At 60.6% G+C, this 17,081-nt stretch overlaps 1 protein-coding gene and 2 long non-coding RNA genes across 3 annotated transcripts; all 3 read right to left on the reverse strand.

The window, feature by feature from the left end:
* Positions 1 to 3,802: 3,802 nt before the first annotated feature.
* On the reverse strand, positions 3,803 to 5,020 carry LOC309600917. The gene is made up of 3 exons (XR_014230487.1): positions 4,909 to 5,020; positions 4,572 to 4,750; positions 3,803 to 3,902 (listed from the first exon to the last, which is right to left on the reverse strand). It is a non-coding gene; the product is annotated as an uncharacterized lncRNA (long non-coding RNA).
* Positions 5,021 to 5,277: 257 nt separating this feature from the next.
* LOC309600895 (adenylate cyclase type 10-like) lies at positions 5,278 to 15,206 on the reverse strand (the record flags this gene model as incomplete). Its single annotated transcript, XM_082333524.1, has 13 exons — positions 5,278 to 5,638; positions 6,095 to 6,146; positions 6,384 to 6,722; positions 7,412 to 7,666; positions 8,509 to 8,634; positions 9,498 to 9,634; positions 10,255 to 10,538; positions 10,917 to 11,003; positions 11,559 to 11,751; positions 12,458 to 12,611; positions 13,647 to 13,699; positions 14,651 to 14,840; positions 15,143 to 15,206. Coding segments are annotated over 13 exons (2,295 nt in total), but the record flags the coding sequence as incomplete, so codon positions are not given.
* LOC309600918 lies at positions 15,207 to 16,095 on the reverse strand. Its single transcript, XR_014230488.1, has 3 exons — positions 15,953 to 16,095; positions 15,717 to 15,838; positions 15,207 to 15,219 (listed from the first exon to the last, which is right to left on the reverse strand). It is a non-coding gene; the product is annotated as an uncharacterized lncRNA (long non-coding RNA).
* Positions 16,096 to 17,081: the final 986 nt, after the last annotated feature.

Consider the following 17,081-nt stretch of genomic DNA (forward strand, 5'->3'; position numbering starts at 1 on the left):
GCAGCCAGCCGGCGGCGGTGCCAGCCCCTGCCCCGAGCGCTCCTCTGCAGCTGCGGCACGCCAGGGACTCCTCCTCCCCTCGCGGCCTGGCAGCCCCAGCTCTGCATCACCAGGGCCTCCCTGCCCCTCGCTGCCACCCCAACACGCGCCTTGGGCTGCGCTTTCTAGGGGGTCTCCTCCTCTCAGTGCTTCCTTGCCCCCAGGGCCCTGCAGGCGGGGGCAGAGGGAGGGGAGCCACAGCCCTTGCAAAGCCAAACCGCAGGCAGGCCCGGGGGCAAAGGGAAGCCTGGGGAAAGGGCGCTGCAGCGGGGGGGGTGTGCGTGGCCAGAAAGCTGGCTCAAGGTGCTGCACAGAGCCTCTTGAGAAGGAGAGCAGAGCAAACGGCCGCCACATCAGTTAAATGCTGCAGATCAGTACGCGTGGGCATCATCGTCCCGAGTACGTACCGGCAAACTTCAAGATGTCTCCTCCAAAACTCAGCATCTCTGCGGACAGAGGGAGGAAAAGGAAGAGTCGTGCGGCCACCTTCTTCCAGAAGCCACAGAGCAAGCCCCTCTGCCTGGAGAGGAGCACCTGGGCGAGGGCGCACCGTGGGGCACAGCTCAGGAAAGCACCACTCCGGCCCGTCTCCCAGGCTCACAGTGGCCCCAGCCCTGGCACCCACACAGCAGGCAGGGCCTCGAGATGCCACCAAGTCTCGGAAAGGTGGAGGCTGGAAGGGACCTCTGGGGTCTGGTCCAACCACGCTGCTCAAGCAGGGCTGCGCGGTGCCAGCTGCCCAGGACGGTGGCTAGATGGCTTTTGAATAGCTCTGAGGAGGGCGACTCCACAATCTCCCTGGGCAACCTGGGCCAGTGCTCAGTCACCCCCACAGTCAAAAAGTGCTTTCTGACGTACAGAGGGACCTGAAGGGGTGGCCACGATGTGCTCACAGTCAACTCGGAAGGGTCACGATGTCCCCTGTGCTGAGGGGCTCGTGAGGGTCACACACAAACACACACACACACACATCAGCGCCAGCATCCTCGGGTCGCTTGCGCACTGGCACTTGCCGGATGCCCTCAGCCTGCTGGGGGCCCTAACGCATCACGGAGCCGGGTGTTCACGCCAGAGGCACAGAGGTGGCTGCTGAGAAAGCGGGGAGCAGAAAGGACCTGCGCTGGTCCTGACTCGCCAGGAGACCCTGGCTGCTCTGGCTGTTCCTCTGGGCCACAGAAAGCCCCAGCCCTTCCTCGGAGGCAGGACCAGGCTGCCCAGCATGTCGGCCTCCACCCTCCACGAGCAGCCTCACGGCCCAATGCCAGAGAGTCCGACAGCACGGCCCTTACCCTTCAAAATGTCACACGTAGTAATTGAGGGTTTGCGCCAGCTCATCAGTGCCTCTCTCTGTGCTGCTCCGCTGGAGGAATTTCTCTGTCAAAGCAGTGAAACCTGTAAAAGGGACAGCCAGCAATCATGAAGTGCCCGTGTGGGCCTAAGGACCTGGCAGCCAGTTCCACGCTGTTCTCCAGGATGAACAACTCCAGCTCTTTCAGCCTTTCCTCATAGCAGAGGTCTTCCAGCCCTCTCATCACTTTTGTGGCCTCCTCTGGACCCTCTCCAGCACCTCCAGGTCCTTCCTGTGCTGAAGAAAAGAGCTACCATCCAGAGCTACCTTTCCGTGCCACCGCACAGTTCCACTACCGATGGTGTGCAGGCTCATCCATAAGGAAAATAATACAACCCACCAGCCTAGGAGTCAGACAGGTATGGAGGGAGGGCAAAAGGAAGAAGGAGGAGAGTACGTCAAGGGTGCAGAGAGGATGACGCGTGCTTGTCCAACTTAAAGCCAGCACCTACAGGGAGACTGCTGCCATGGCCTCCATAGAAGGACACAGTCCATTCCACTTCCCACCCACCACCAAGCTCTCTTGTGGTCGCACTATACACTTTTAAGTCCCTTTTAAGTTCTGTGTCTAATAGAAAACACCTGGCTAAGCCTGGGTGCCACCAGAAACACCCCAGCATTCACTCTAGATTGTCAGCACATCAACATTCAGGGATGAGCACCAGCCACGTCCGTCGCCTTTGGGCATTCCCAAAAGCCAAGCCTGCTGGTGAAGCCCTTCCTCACAGCAGTCGTTCCCCATTGCGGACATCACCCCTCCAAAGAACAGAGGGGAAGAGACAGAGGCACACCCGCCAGAGGGACCCCAGTCCTGCTTGACTCCGGTGTGAAGCAACGGAAGCTTTCGGAGCAGGAGGCGAGGCACTGCTGTAAGCTCGGCCTGCCTGGCGTTCCTGGGGTGGCCATGGCAATTCTGTGCTACGGAGGGTGCCAGAAGCAAAGCTGCATCTGCAGAGCTCCTGCAGGTGACTGGAAGCTCCCGGAATGAAGCCCCTGCCATCCTGCAGGTCCCAAACGGAGCTGCAATTAATAGGTAAAGCCAAAGTGAGCTACAGCGGATGTGCAGAAACAGACTCCCCAGCCCGTAAGGCTGTAAAGTAGGTATGTTTATTCAGCGCTGGGCAGCACGGGGGTCATCCCGCCAAAGTCGTGCGCGCCCACGTGGTGGCTTGTCCTGGATTTATACGACAAAGTGTTACATATACATAAGGTTTCCCAATACGCCTACACATATGCACTGCCTGTCCCCGCTTCATACTAAAATTCGCCCCCAGAGGTCGTTTCCATAAACCCCTCCCAACTGCGCTTGCGCGGTGCCTCCTGGTGGGGGTCGCGGGGGGTCGTGGGGATGAAGGCTGAGGACTCTTCCTCCTCACCGCTGGTAACCCCTTGTTCTTGCGCAGACTCAGTTGCTCCTTGACTCTTGTCCAAGCTGCAGGGTCGGTTTCAGCTGGTTTTTAGGACAAGTTGCTGTTCTGATCAGGAACTGTCCTTTGCTGAGAGATTGCAAGACTTCAATCCTTTTGTACAATAGTTAAACTTTTGTAGTTACACTCTAAAGCCCCTTTGGTTAAGCCCCTTTTCACAGCGAGCAGCTGTGTGGGGCTTAGTTGCCGGCTGGCGTTAAACCACGACAGAAGCGCAGAAGACAACCTCCAGATGCAAACCTTTCTCCTGCCAAAGCCCTTGGTAGGCAGCTGGAGGGGACGAACCCAAGGAATTCTTCCGCCAGAAGGAGCGCGGCCAGCTGGAAGGGCAGAGGAGCAGACGTACGACCTGCCTGCGTGCTGTGTCCCCACATTCTTCCCCAGTCTCTGCGGCGCTGCTTATAGACCATAATTGCTTGCAGAGTTTTGGCACTGACACGGGGGCAACGCTAGGCACAAGGGTGTGTTGTTTCACGCCCCCCGATGAGCTCAGTCAAGGCAAAACCTTTGGAGATACCTGCCCAAAGTCCCCTGGGCGTCTGGGGCGTTTCCTGTCACCCTGGCCTTATTAAACAGGTTTCTCCTCCCCTTTAGCTGGGGAAAGGTGGGGAGCAGCAGTAGGCGGCTGACCGTACGTGGGTGGTGAGGAACAAGAGCAACAGAGAGGGCTAGGCTTTGAGAGGGTCTCTGGCTTTAATGTGACCTCCAATCAGCAGCGTCTTCAATCACGACTCTGCACCAGGGCCTGCGAGAGAGCTGTAGGCATCACAGCTGGAGCCACGGTAGCCCTCAACAGAAAGAAGACGACAGCGTGTCTTTTCGTGCCTCAGAAAGAAAGGCCCGACAAGAAAGGTCTTCCAAAAGGAGATGTTTAATGAGAGAACTTCATTTCCCCCCTTCTGTTCTAACGCTGTCTGTGGTGGGAGTCTGCCGCCTGATAGGCGTCCGCTGCCCTGTCCGTGTTGGCCTTCATGCACGCTGCCAGGCGGGAGAACGTCCGTCCGCTGGAAGTGCCCTCCAGGCTGAAGAGGTGCTCCAGTAAGGAAAGGCAGCAGCTCTGCCGCAGCAGCCAGGCGAGCCTCTTCCTCCTGCCACACAAGAGAAACTGCTGGGCCCCGAGGCACCGGACACCTGGCCCGGAGGCAGGGCGGCCGATCAGCCAGGAGACACCTCCCTGGAAGAAAGGGAGCTGCTGGAGCGAGGGCTGCTGGAGCGGAAGGGGGCAAACAAAGAAGTGCTGCTGGGGGAAGCTGACCGCTCGAGGGGGCGTCTTGGCACTACAGCGCCGGGGGGGCACCAAGCAAAGCCGGGAACCGGCAGGAAAAGGGGCATCGCCCTCGGAGCTTCCTCACCCTCACACCTCCCCTCCACCTACTGCTCCTTCCCCATGTCCTGCTCCTGCCTCCAGACCCCCTGCCCCTCTTCAGCCTCTGCTCCCTGCTTACAGCTCTCTCTTCCCAGCCACCCCCAGCCCCCTGCCGCAGCCAACACCTGCCGGCAGACGCATCCCCAGCTGCAAGCTGCTTTTTGCCCAAGGGCGTGCTTTGTTCCCATGACTGCGCAGGGAGGGAGGGAGGGAGTGTGGGGCTCTGCAGTTCCCTGTTCTACCCGCACATGGCTCCTTAATGCCTCCGTCCGGCGAAGGCCTATGCGTCCGGTTAGGCACGGCCTCAGGTCCAGGCAGGTCTGGGCCCGGACGCCTGCGACCGGGCAGGACATGGCTCTTCCTCCCCTGAGCTCTCAGTTCTGCTTCTCACCGGGCCTCCTGCGGAAGGGAGGATGCTCTTCTGGCAGCAAAGGCGGCACACGGCAACTTTTCCACCTGAGACTTGACAAAGGCTCCAACGGAGGTCCGGGGGAACTGCCTTCTGAGCAGGCGCAAAGCCTCCCTGATCATTTTCTTTGCCAGCTTCGCGTGTCCCATACGACAGCAGACCTGCACGGGGAAAGGGAAGCATCCCGATGTGGACGAGTTGCCCAAGAGCCTGCAGGAATCCGCCAGTGGCGGGAGAGGCCGGGGATATCCCCTGCAACCGGGGAAGACATCCAGCCCTGTCCCCCAGGAGATCCCTCCAGACCTCCCCGTCTCTTTACCTCCCCTTTGAGGCTGAAGAAGGTGGCCTCTTCAAAGCAGGCTGTCCCATTCCCATCCGCTTTCTTCTCTAGTGAGTTCCTCAGGACCTCCGCTTCATTCAGCTTCAGCAGGGCCTTGCGCAAGCACACAGAGAGCAGGTGAGCGTGGGCGCAGAGCCCGTGGCCAGCCTCGTCCTCCCCCGTTGCCTCTGGCATCTGTCTTAAGAGGGCCTGTTTCTGCCCCTGCTGATGCCCGCCCAAACGCAGTCCCGCTGGCTCAGAGCACAGGCACCAGGGATCCTTCTGCCCGCCTCCCTGCTAACGCCCCTGGTGCTAAGGGCACGGTGCCCTGTGTCTCTTACTGCACAAGAGGCAAACCAGAGGCGAAAGTCAGGGTCCGACCCCAGCGGTTCCCTTCCAAGGCCCTGCGAAGGCACGCCCTATTGCAACGGGGAAGTTGTCCTGCCCAGAGCCAGGTGCCTGAGAGGACTCCACGCGCAGCGGGTGCTGGCAAGCAGGGCAACTCACCATGTAGCTATTGGAGACGTGCAGGTAGGCAGCCGCACACTCCAGAAGGTAGTAGAAGGCTCTGGCAGCGTCACCCATTGCCATGTAGTGGCGAGCCAAAGGCACAAGCACCGATTCCACGATGGCTTTGCATTCACAGGAGCGCACGCCGTTGTGCTGCCCCTTGGTCTTGCTGGGCAGCTCAGCTGTCTGTTCGCTCTTTGCCAGAAACCACCCTGCCGCACTAGTCAGGGGCCAGTGCCCAGGGGAAGAAGAGAGCAAAGAAGACACGGCCGTCACTTGTACTGCTCTTTCTCCCCCCAGAGACGGCATCAAAAGCCCTTTGTTCAAAGCAGAGCACGAGGCCACGGGCAGGCGTGACTCCTACGGGTGCTTTGTAGGTAGGGAGAAAAAGACAAGCTGGGCTTTCTGTCACCTCCCACAGGCAAACCACCCGAGTCCCTGGGGTGGCTTTTGCCCTGCACATTTTGTCCAGTGGAGTGTGACGACCACTGAGCCCACGGGCTGCCTTGAGCACTCCCTCCTCTCCATGGCCATCTCCTCCCAGCTCCCACCCCACAGAAAGCCTCTTCCCTAAGCTAGGCTCACAACCGGCAGCCAAATGCCAGCGCGTCCTTTGTCTCCTCTGGAGACCCTCAGCTCACTGGCTTCAAAAAGAATCAAAACCTTGTCCGCTCACCCAACATCCTCCTCCGGGAAAGCCTGCTGCTGCTGCAGAGCATCTGCAGCACCTGCAAAGAAAACGGGGGGCTAGAGACCTCCTCGCCTACCCTGGGCTAAGAGCTGCTCTCCCTTTCCCAGCAGGCTCGCAAGGAGCCTTGCAAGGGTCCCGACGCACTGAGGAAAGACTGTAGCGGTCGTCCTCACCGCCGGGGCTCATCCCTAGCAGATCTACTCCCACCCGATGCCCAGCACACACCCCTGGGCTCCTGGAGGGCCCGGGCTGCGGAGCATGGCGCGCAGCATACCCTCAGTGGCGCGGGTCCTGTCCCTCTTCAGCCGTTCTCCTGCCAGCACCAAGGCCTCCCAGCTGCGTGAGTCGCCCTGGTCAGCAGGGCCCTGACAGCTCCCTCCGTCCTGGGGGCTGGTGGCGGCGAAGCGGTGGAAGGCAACAAAGTCCCCTTGGCTGCAGCTCTTGCACTTGTGCGCGTGCTGCTCCAGGAAGGCGGCACACTTGCGGTGCAAGACCACCCGCTGTTTCTCGGGCCACAGCTCGTAGGCAGCCTCCCGCAGCAGCGGGACACAGAAGGCCAGGACGCCAGACTGCTGCTCCGCGGTCTTCTTGCTGGGAGAGGGCCTCTCCGCACCTGCAAGGCAAAGGGCCTTTGCATCAGCCAGGGCTGGGGCCACGGCTCAGGGCCGTCCCAGCCGGGGCACCAAAGTCGTGCCTTGGTGCGCATCCTTGGCAGCGAAGCAGCGCTGCTGCACACCGAGCCTTGCAGCGTGGGGCGAAAGGGCCCGGCTGGCCTTGCTGATGGTAGCACCGCCCTGGGACACAGCGCTCAGCTGCGCTCCAGGCGGGACCTGGGGACGTCGCCACCAGCCGAAGGAGGCCTCGGCTAGCGCTTTCTCCCCGCTCTTGGCAAGGCAGCCCCCGGCCTCCTGAGCTTCCCCTCCCTGCGCCACAGGGGAATCCAAGCTGAATAAGAGCCTGTCGAAGGCCTTGGGGCACTCTGGAGGGCATCTTTGATCCGGATGCGGCAGGCGGCTGGGAGAGGATGACAGGGATCCCTACGCCCTCCCGTGCCTGCGCTGCGAGCAGCGCTTGGAGGCAGGGGAGCAGGGGCACTTGGGACGGCTGGTGGGAACTTCCCTCCAGCGCAAAGCGAGCGTGCTTTGAGATTGACTTGGAAGATCTTTGAACAACCCGTCCCCAACAGCCATGCCTGCCTGAGCTCTGCCTACCCAGCAGCAAGGGGGACGCGCACCGTGCCCTGGGGAGCCCCGCCAGGACACAGCTGGGAGCTGCCTTGTCCGCCTTACTGCTACCACTTACTGCTCTCCGCCTCCGGGGAGGTGGCTGGCCCCGTGGGAGGATCCTGGACACCTCCTGGCACCTCTGGGTTTTTCAGCCACTTCAGGATGTTGTCGTGCACCAGCATGTCCAACAAGCAATTCATCTTGTGCCTGAAGCCCGTGGGCAGGATGTGCGACAGCAGCTGGGTGGTAAACACTGGCCCGATGACAGCTGCAAACTTCAGAAGCATCCGCTTCAGCGGCTTTATCTGGTCCAGCTGAGCCAGCACAATCTCTGTCAAAAAGAAGCAACGCGTCTCTCTCTTGCCTCTTCCCCATGCTGAGGCTGGAGTGGCTGGAACGGTTCCGCACATGACACGGGCTAGACTTTGGCCTCCTCTCCTCGGGACCGCGCCTGCTGGGCAATCGCAGCCCGGGGCAGGTGTCTTCAAAACGGCTCCGCTCCTGGTGGAATCGCAGGCCAGGGGAAAAGCGAGACGCTCAAACAAACACTCCCCCACCAAGGGTGAGGAGGGCAGGATCCAGCAGGCACCTGCATCCCGTGCCGTGCCCTACCAGATCTGGAGTAGGTTTTTGCCCAAGAGTGCACGCAGGGAACAGAGAACTTTCCCCCCCTCAGAGGGGGACTCAGAGCTCCCCACAACGGATATCTTAAGTATTCCTTTCTTTCCGAGCCAACCCACAGCAAAAAAAAGGGATTTGGTTAGGATGAAGTGCCTTGAGTCCAGCGTTAGCTGGGGAGCTTCCCAACAGAACAGGGAGGTAGAAGCCACGTTCCAAGTTGAATCAGAGGCAAGGCAAAGACTTTTCCCAGCAAAGGCTTTGTTTCTCTGAGGAAAGGGAGTCATTTTAGTGTTGCACCAATAACCCTTTCCCTCCTGCCTGCTGCTGGAGAGCAGCCAGCAGGCTCACAGCTGGTCCGCAGCCAGGAGGGGAAAACGGCTGCGCGCAGCCCCAAGCCTGTTTCTGGTGGGACCGGAGCCACCTTCCCAGCAGAGCCCCCAGGCTGAGAGGGTGACTCTGCAGCACCCAGATGCCCAGCCTCCCTCTAGCTGATGCCCCGGGAAGGGGCCCCGGCACAGCCGCCAGCCGGCAAAGCGGCGCTCGGCCCCTCACCTTTCAAGGTGGCAGGCAGCACGGTGTTCTCCAGGTTCACGTCTGGTCTGACGACGCAGACCCTGCCCTCGTTCCCCGCGCCGGAGCTCGAGGCTGCTGCGAGGGCTGAAGCCTCGGCCGCAGAAGCTGGGTGGAGCAAGAGAGCACAAATAAGGCAATTTGCAAAGTGACTTGCAGCTTGCAAACCTTTCAAAATGCACCCGAGATGGGACAGGTCCCACCTTGCGTGGTCCAGTGCGGGCGCATGGACCTGCCTGCGCTGAACGTGGCCATTAAGCAGAGCAAAACAGTTCCCAGTGCGAGCGCCTCTTTGCGTAGCCCTCCCAAAGGCGTTCTGCCTTCAGACCCGCTTTCCCAAAGAGTCCTTCGGTCACAGCTTCCAGACTTCCCGGGGGGCGACGGAGCGCCCCGGGACAGAAAGCAGCAGCATTGCTGCCTTTGACAGCGCTACCTCCACGCCCAGGGAAATTGCTGGTGATAATGCAAAAGGTAGCGTCCGTCCTGGCTCTTCCCCAGGCCACGGCGCTCCGGCTGGCACTGCTCTCTCGGTGGCGTTACCGCTGCTTTCTTCCATGACCAGCACCCTTGTGGGGATTTATGGCTTTGGATTCAAGTTTCCCGGGCCTGTCCCTCACCTCAAGCTGGGATTTGTTCTCAAGTGAGCTGGCGTTTGGCCAAGGTTACTTGCGTGCCCATTAGAATGCTTAAGACATACCAGGAACACGTGCGCTCTGGAACCATTTCCCCTGTGTTTTAGCCCCCCAGCCCCCACCCCAAGAATTCAGGCCCCTCCGAGCCACCACAACTCGCTAGTCCCCGCTTTGGCTGTCCCAACAGCAAGGCTTGCAGGAGCCCACGCCTCCGCCACACCAAGTTCTGCACTGCTGCAAGAGCCGACTCTGCCAACATCCACGGGGGAACAACGGGGCAAGACCGTGCTGCGGACAACGCGCCACAGCAACTCGCTAGTCAGCAGCAAAGATGCTTACTGATCAGGCTCTCCCAGTTGTCCTCTGCTTTTACACCCCGCCTCCGGGTGCGGAACAAGAGCATGTCGTTGCAACGAAGCCAGCGCAGCAGCTCCTCGCAGTAATAGGGGATCCCCGAGCTTCTTTGGATCAGGAACCTGGACAGGAGTAGATCCGGCAGCGAGCAGCACAAGGAAAGTAAGGCGCAACACAGTTCAGGTGGGCGGCGAGGCACTCGAGCCTAACAGGGCAGCCAGCATCTTCGTCACAGCTACACCTCACTTTTGAAAGGGACGGTTCTCCCACTGGCTTGGGCTTTTTGGCCCCCGTGAACCTCCAGCCTTCGCTGAAGTCCACGGGAGAAGCATTGCGCACGATGCCCAAAGCACAGAGCAGCGAGCCCTGCCTTTCCTCTCCTCAGGAGCCTAGCTCCTCCCTGGCAGCAGGCCGGACCTCTGGCCCGGCGAATCTCCCCCACAGCCTGGCCACCCAGACCAAGGCCTTTTCACAGCCCGGCCACGCTTGGGTTCGAGACTCTTCCTCCCTTCCTCCCTCCCTGTGCAAGAGCGAAGGGCTGACAGCTCCCACGCGCTGTGAATAGGGGATTGCCCGCTCTCAGCTCACACCTGCCAGGGCGAGGCGTAACAAGCAGCCCACGGCCGCTGCTCGCTAGAGCCAGCCATGCTTCTAGCGGCCCGGCGCTCCCTCTCCTGGGGGGTTGATTCCCTCCCATGGTCTGCATAGGTTCAAGCCCTCTGGAAGAGCTCCTCGAACTTACCTCGCTAGATCCCTGGCGATGCTGACCACTCCAAGGGCCTGGCAGACCTTCTGCACCACAGCGGAAGGTTTCAGCTCGTCCAGATGAAGATAGGCGATTTCCTGGGATGTTGCGTTGCCTGCTGCGGCTTTGCAAAAGCTCTCCATTCTCACGCAGCCTGGAGCTAAGCTCATGACCATGAAGTGGGAGACATTTTGGAGCGCACGTGACATGAGAGACCAGGAGGCAGGGTCGATGAAATGGGCGTTGTCGATGACAAATATGCCAAATTCTCCTCCAATGACCTGAAAAAAGCAGGTTGTTCTGAGGGGAAGCCGGTGGATTCTCACGGGTCTTCCAGGGGAGGAGATTTAGCCTCTGTCTCTTGAGAGGATGCTCGGAGGTCTCTCCCCAACCACTTCCCTGCTCAGAAGCTTACCGACTCTTAATTTCTTTGAGACTTGAAGGTCACACCTAGCATCACTTGCCCTGCACAAGGAGGGAGCTTGGGCAAGGGAACGCAGAAGACATCGTTCCTCCTCCAGGGCCACTTTCCAGGAAGAAAATTATTGGGTGTGTTTTTCCCGGCGGCTCACACTGCTGTGGTACAGAGCCCAGAGGCAGCAGGGCTGTTGTCCTTCTCTGACCCAGGAGGAAGGAAGGAAGGAAGGCGAAACGCTCACCTTCTCAAGCACCTTCACCCACGTCGAGCACAGTTCTGCTTTTCTTTGCATTTCACACATCTCGCGAACCTTGTCCGAAACGGGAAACTGGCCAGAAAAGCAGCAGAGTCAGGGAGCAACATCACGCCGGGGCTAGGCACACCTACCCGCCAAGCAAGGGCGCCGAGCAAACCGCCACTGCTGGCCTCGGCACCTTAACTCTCCCCAACAGAGGTGCAAGGAGCCCCACTGGGGCCTTCACCTAGAGCCTAAAGCAGAGGCCCTCTGCTGAGGGTGTCTGGCAGAGCTGGGGCTTGGGGGTGGCCTCAAGAGCTGCTTCTCTGGCTGCGGGAATCTTGGGCTGGCTGGAGCAGACCACTCGCACACCGGTGACCTCAGCACGAGGTCAGCAACAGCCTCTCTCCAATGCCACTTCCAGGGTGCTGAACAAGGCAGCGGGCACTGCCGCATGCAGCGCGGGACATGAACTCGGCACAGAAAGCGAGCCCCCCGGGCCCGGCAACGGGAAACGTGTGCTATGACCCCTGCGACTCCCACCCCCGAGCTAAGGCACTCCTCCCAGCAGCGTGCCCACACGACGTCAGACCCAGAAAAGCTGAGGAGGAGGCCTTCTCCAGAGCCAGAGAGGCCTCTCGCTCTCACCTGGACAAGGAAGCTGTCGTTGAGGAGGCAATAGCTGCTCTCTTCGATTGCCCCTCGGAGCTCTGTCCGCAGCACGCGCTGCTTGTCGCTGCAGTTTTCACAGTCCTGGAGGCCCAGGGCCCTGGCCACCAGCGTAGAGACGGCAGAGAAGGACTGCCTGACGTTGACCTCTAGCAGCTCCATGGCAACCACCCTGCCGTGCAAAAGCAAAAGGGACTGAGATCCCCAACAGCCCAAGCCTTCTGGACAAAACGGGTGGAGATGTCCTTGGCGGGGGCTCTTCTGCCACCCATCCCAAGGTGCTTCCCAGAGAAGGCCAAGCTTCTCACTCCTCGTACGAGAAAGGGCACAGAGGGGCGCTTGCTGCCAAGGCACTGGGAGAGCCGGGTCGAGAGCCCGTGTCTCCGCAGCGCCGGCCCAGCTCTCGCTACGTCCCCGCTGCAGAGGAACTGACGGGGCTAAGAGGCAAGGATGGAGCGAGTGGTGAGTTTGCCTTTGGGCTCCAGACCTCAGCAGTCTGCCTGCCAGACCGCAGGAAGGCTTTTCTGCCCCAGCGCTCCTCCTGGGAAACAGGCAGAGGGCAAGCAGGGCTTCTGAGACAGGCCACTGTGCTGTCTGTTGGGTCTGGAGTCGGATGAAAAGCCCTGAGCTTGGGCACTTTCCTTCCAGCTGTGCCCAGCCCAGAGGTGAGGAGGAAAGGCCATGGCTCAAGAAGCCACCGCCAGCTCCCCGAAGAGCTGGCAGAGCACACGGGAGCTCCTAGGGAGTGTCTCCAGGAGGCTTTTTGGGGAGGCTGCAGTCCAAGGGCCAGGCGCACCGGCAGAGGGGCGGGAGCGTTCCATGGCTGTCAGGGGACGGGCAGGGGCAGTGTCCCAAAGCTACACATTCAAAACCCGTACGTGTGGCCAGCAGCCTGGCCTAAATAGGCCAGTTCAGTAAGTAAGTGGCTCTTCCCGGAGCCCATCGTGCCCTCAAATGCCAGGATGTGCCTTTGTCCTAAATCCTCATAGGCTTTCAAGCAGCTGACAAAGAGGTCAATCTCCTTCTCCCGACCTGTGAAGACAAACAAGAAAACGAGCTGCTGGGGCGTGCCGACAAGCAAAGAGTCGCCCCTCGTGCTGGCACCCTCCACCGCAGCTTCCCTCCCCGCCACCACAGCCGCCAGCCTGCCTACACCCAGGCCTCCTTCCCGCCCGCTCATCCCAGCTTTTGTACCTCTGCCTTCCTGGGAGCGGCAGCGGGACCCCCTGCCCGCCTGCCCCACGGCACACCTCCCGTGCCCTCTTCCCCGCCTGCCCCCCTCCCAAAGGCCCAGAGATTCAGCCGGCCCCGTGCAACTCCCCACAGTGATCCAGCACCAGACTGGAAGGGATGCTTTGAGTCGCTGCAGGCAGCTGCGTCCCAAACGGACTCAAAGCATCTCCTCACCGCACCATGAGCCACAGAGCACTTCCCAGTAGCTAAGGCAGCGTCTTCAGGCCTGGACTGGTTTGGGCTGGGCTAGAGTTAATTTTCTTTGGTAATAGCTCGTGTGGTGCTATGTTTTGGACGGCTGACCAAACATCGGTGGGGCTAACACAACGATGTTTTAGTTATTGCAGAAGAGCGCTTGCGCAGCGTCAAGGCCTTTTCCGTTTCTCACGCCGCCCCGCCAGCGCGCAGGCTGGGGGTGCGCAAGAAGCTGGGAGGGGGCACAGCCGCGACCGCTGACCCCGACTGCCCAAAGGCCTATTCCACACCATAGGACGCCGTGCTCAGCAAGAAAAGCTGCGGGAAAGAAGGAGGAAGGGGGGACGTTCGGAGTTACGGCGTTTGTCTTCCCGAGGCACCGTTACGCGTGATGCTTTCCTGGAAATGGCTAGACACCTGCCTGCCGATGGGAAGCAGGGAACGAACGCCTGAGTCTGCCTTGCGCGCATGCGCAGCTTTTGCTTTACCTACGAAGCTGTCTGTATCTCAGCCCACCAGCGTTAGGGCCGCTGCAGGCAACACCATCCCTGGCAAAAGCTTCTCCCTTCCCAGCGTGGCACTAAAAGTTACCAAGGGGAAGAACCCGGGGTTCAGAAGAGCAAGGCGTTCTCTACCTACCCAGCAAGGGGACGTACTCTGACCTCTCCTTGGTAAGACCCATGCCAAACATGCTAGAAGCAGGGCAAAAGAAAACACAAGTCAATTAGCTGGCGAGAAGCAGCCTGGCCTGGAGGGGCAGGGCGTGCTCCTCGGGTACCTGCTTTTCTTTCGAGCAGCGTGTTATTCTCTGCACGCTCCCCCAGCCAAAGTTCAGGCTGCACGCTAGGACAGCTTCAAGCATACCGAAGCCCAACGGCCATGGCGGGACGGGAGAACGTATCGAGAGCCCATCACCAGAGGCCAAACCCAGAGAAACCGGAGACACGCAAAAGAAGCCAGGCCGTGTTGTTGGCTAGCAGACAGCTCTACCCCATTGGCCAACAAAAACAAGTGTCTTGGAAAGAAGGACTTGTGTCCCTGAATGGGTGGGGATGCCAAGCACCCGGCACCTTTGGCTCAAGTCTTCCTGTAGCTTCCAAGAGATGGCAATGTTAACGTTCAAACCGTCATCCAAAGAGGTGGTCAAATCCTGGCTCAGAGGAAGAGCCAGAGACTTCAGCAGGAAGACAGGAGGAAGAGTGGCCCGTTAAGTCCCCGTGTCCCCATGGGAAACTGGACTGGTTGGCCTGTGCCGGAGGTGAGGCACAGGCCATGGACACGGACATGGACAACATGGACTGGCCTAAAACTTCCCGCTCAGAAGCAGCCGGGACAAAAGCCTCCTTGGGCACGTGGTGGAGCAAGCACAGTCAAAAGCCATTTGTACAGAGCCTGCGAGGCCAGGTTGCGTCTACCGAGACAGACGAACCTTCTCCATCCCTGTGGCTTCGCTCCCGCCCTCTCAGCAGCAGGAGACAGCAGGGGAGAGAGGCAAAAAGCCTCCCACGCCAGGGCTTCCGACCGTCTCAGCCAGAGGGAGGGGAGAGCAGCTTGGTCTCTCTCTGCAGGACTCCTCTTTGCAGGCCAAGGCTGCGCCTTTGGTGCCACCGTCCCCTCAGGCAGCCCTCTCAGAGGACCCTCACCTCTCCTTGGTGATCCCCACGTATTGATAGAGAGTGCCAGCATGGCTAACGCCTTTCATCTCTCTCTCCGGCAGCTCCTTGAAGCAGCAAGGGGGCAGCCGAGAGGCGGCGTAGGTCACTGCATCACAGGACACCAGCCCAGGGTAGTGCACCATCATCCGGGCTGCCAAATTCACCTTCTGGCCAATGGCTGGAGACAGAGAGAGGGAGAGCACGTGTTGCTGGACCTGTGCCACCAGCCCTGCGGTGCCCTTCCAGGCCAAGGGCTGCCTCGCCTCCGGCACAGGCCAACCCCACAACGGGGTCAGCAGAACCCAGGGGAACAACCGGCCACGGAGCCCCTTCTCCCGCCCCGCGCCAGGACCGGCGCTGCCTAGGCCCTTCCTGGCCGGCTGCTGGGCAAGCCCTCTCCCAGTGCGCCTTCCTCTTCCAGACTGCTGTGCTTAAGCAGGCCCACGCCAGCCTCCCGCGCCTCTGACACACGCCTCGTACCTGTGTATTCATGCCTCTGAGGGTGGCCAGTGACTCCGCAGAACACTGTCCCGCTGGTCACCGTAACAGACACCGCCCTGGCACACCGGGAAACAGGGCGGCTTCAGCAGCGCCCCAGGCGCGGTCCTGCCCACCCAGCTTCATCCCTTCCCGCACCTCCCCTCGGCGCTAGCCTGGGCCGCCTGCTGTCCTGCCCTGCCGGCACGGGTCTTGGGGCCATGGAGAGCTCGGGGGCGCAACATACCCATGTTGCAAGGGACAAGGGACAGGGGTAGAGCGCACGCAGGAAGTTTTGGACACTTCCCCCGAGGCCACGTTCCCTGAGCTGCGACCTGCAGCAGGCCGCAGCCCTCTCGTGAGCAAAGAGGGAGGGAAGGTGGCGCCCACGATGTCACCACCTGCGGCGACAGAAACTTGACCTCAGGTGGCAGGGCCCTGCCACCTCTCAGGGCACTGCCTCCTGCCTGCCAGGGACAAGGCAGGGCAAGCTAGAAGGCACATCTCTTTCTGGTAAAGGCCCCTTGCACTGTCCCAGGCAGCGTGCACGCCCCCGCCCCGCCACACGCTGACTCACTGTATCTCCACGCGCATCGTGGAGCACAAGGCGAAGATCTGAAGAGCGCTCTGCAAGGCGTGAAGGCTCTCACAGGGCAGCTTTACTCCAGGGAGTCCAAACAGACAGAGGAACGTGCAGCCCTGCCAAGGACAGATGCAGCACGCCTTGCTACAATGCCCAAGAGGGAGTCGCTCCCTCTTGCTTGCTGCCCACCCTCTCGGGGCGCGGGGAGGCGATCGCTCCCCCACGCTCACTTTATCAAACAGGAGGACTTTGTTCACTTCAGCCTTGTGAGGACTGAGGATTTCTAGCGTCATCCTGCTGACGTTGTGGAGGATGGTGCACAGATCCACTGCGTTGATATCTGCAGCCAGCTGCAGGTGGACGAAGAGGCTGGTGACTGGACGTAGCTCAGAGAAGAGGTCCGGCGGCACTCTGTCATCAAGCTGTAAGACAAGAGCACGACAGCTTCGCCATCCTGCTCTCCCGGGGGCTCGCTGCCCACACCAGATACCGAGGGAGAGCAGGCGTACTGGCAAGAGCAGGTACTACCGGAGGAAGGGATAATCCTCCTCCCGGTGCAAATGGCGGGCAGGCTGCCCAGCCTGCGGCAGGCAGATACCGAACCATAACACAAATGACAAAGGAGAGAAAGGCGCTCCGGTGACACCCCATCTTGGGACAGGCATGGACATGAGGGAAGACCCTCAGGGATGCTCTAGGCGCTTCAGGAGAATCTCCCTTTTAGCCCACCGCCACGTCCGCAGCACATCCAGAACCACACCCACGGAAAAGACGGAGCGACGCAAGACCGCCTCCCGCCACCCGTCTCTCTCCGAGGACAACACGCGCAACGGTGCGGCACCGGTGCCCCTCGGCTCCGATTCCCTGCCATGTCGTCTCAGGGTGCGTTTTCTTTTGTTGGTCTGTTCTCGTGAGAACTCCATCTCTGCCACGCACCCCTTCTTCTGCCCTCCAAAAATGCAGCAGCCCCCCCCGCAGTGGTGGCCTGGCCGTACCTTCCTGAGAGCAGCTTCTGGGATGTACTTCATAATCACCTCCTCCGCATCAGGATCAGTGGGCAAGAGAAGAGCAGGACTCGGGGCACCTGAGGAGAGAAAACGCAGGTGATCGCTGGGAGGATGGGACTACGAGGTGTTGGAAAGCAGGGGCCGGCACTGGAAATGGGGCAGAAAGAGTCTTGTGCGTTTGCTCGTGTTGCCACCTCCAGACGCTCCAGGCGGAGCTGTCCCCTGGAAGGAGGCGGCGGCAGCAGCGATGCCCCAGCTCACGCACAGGAGGACCAAAAGCACGAGTGCTGCCCGAAAGGGGGAAGAGGGTGGCGGTGCTTCCTCTCTGGCCCCCGAAGCGGCCAGGCCCCCC

This window comes from Platalea leucorodia, assembly GCF_965183815.1.
Source record: "Platalea leucorodia genome assembly, chromosome: 26".
NCBI classification, from domain to species: Eukaryota; Metazoa; Chordata; class Aves; order Pelecaniformes; family Threskiornithidae; genus Platalea; species Platalea leucorodia.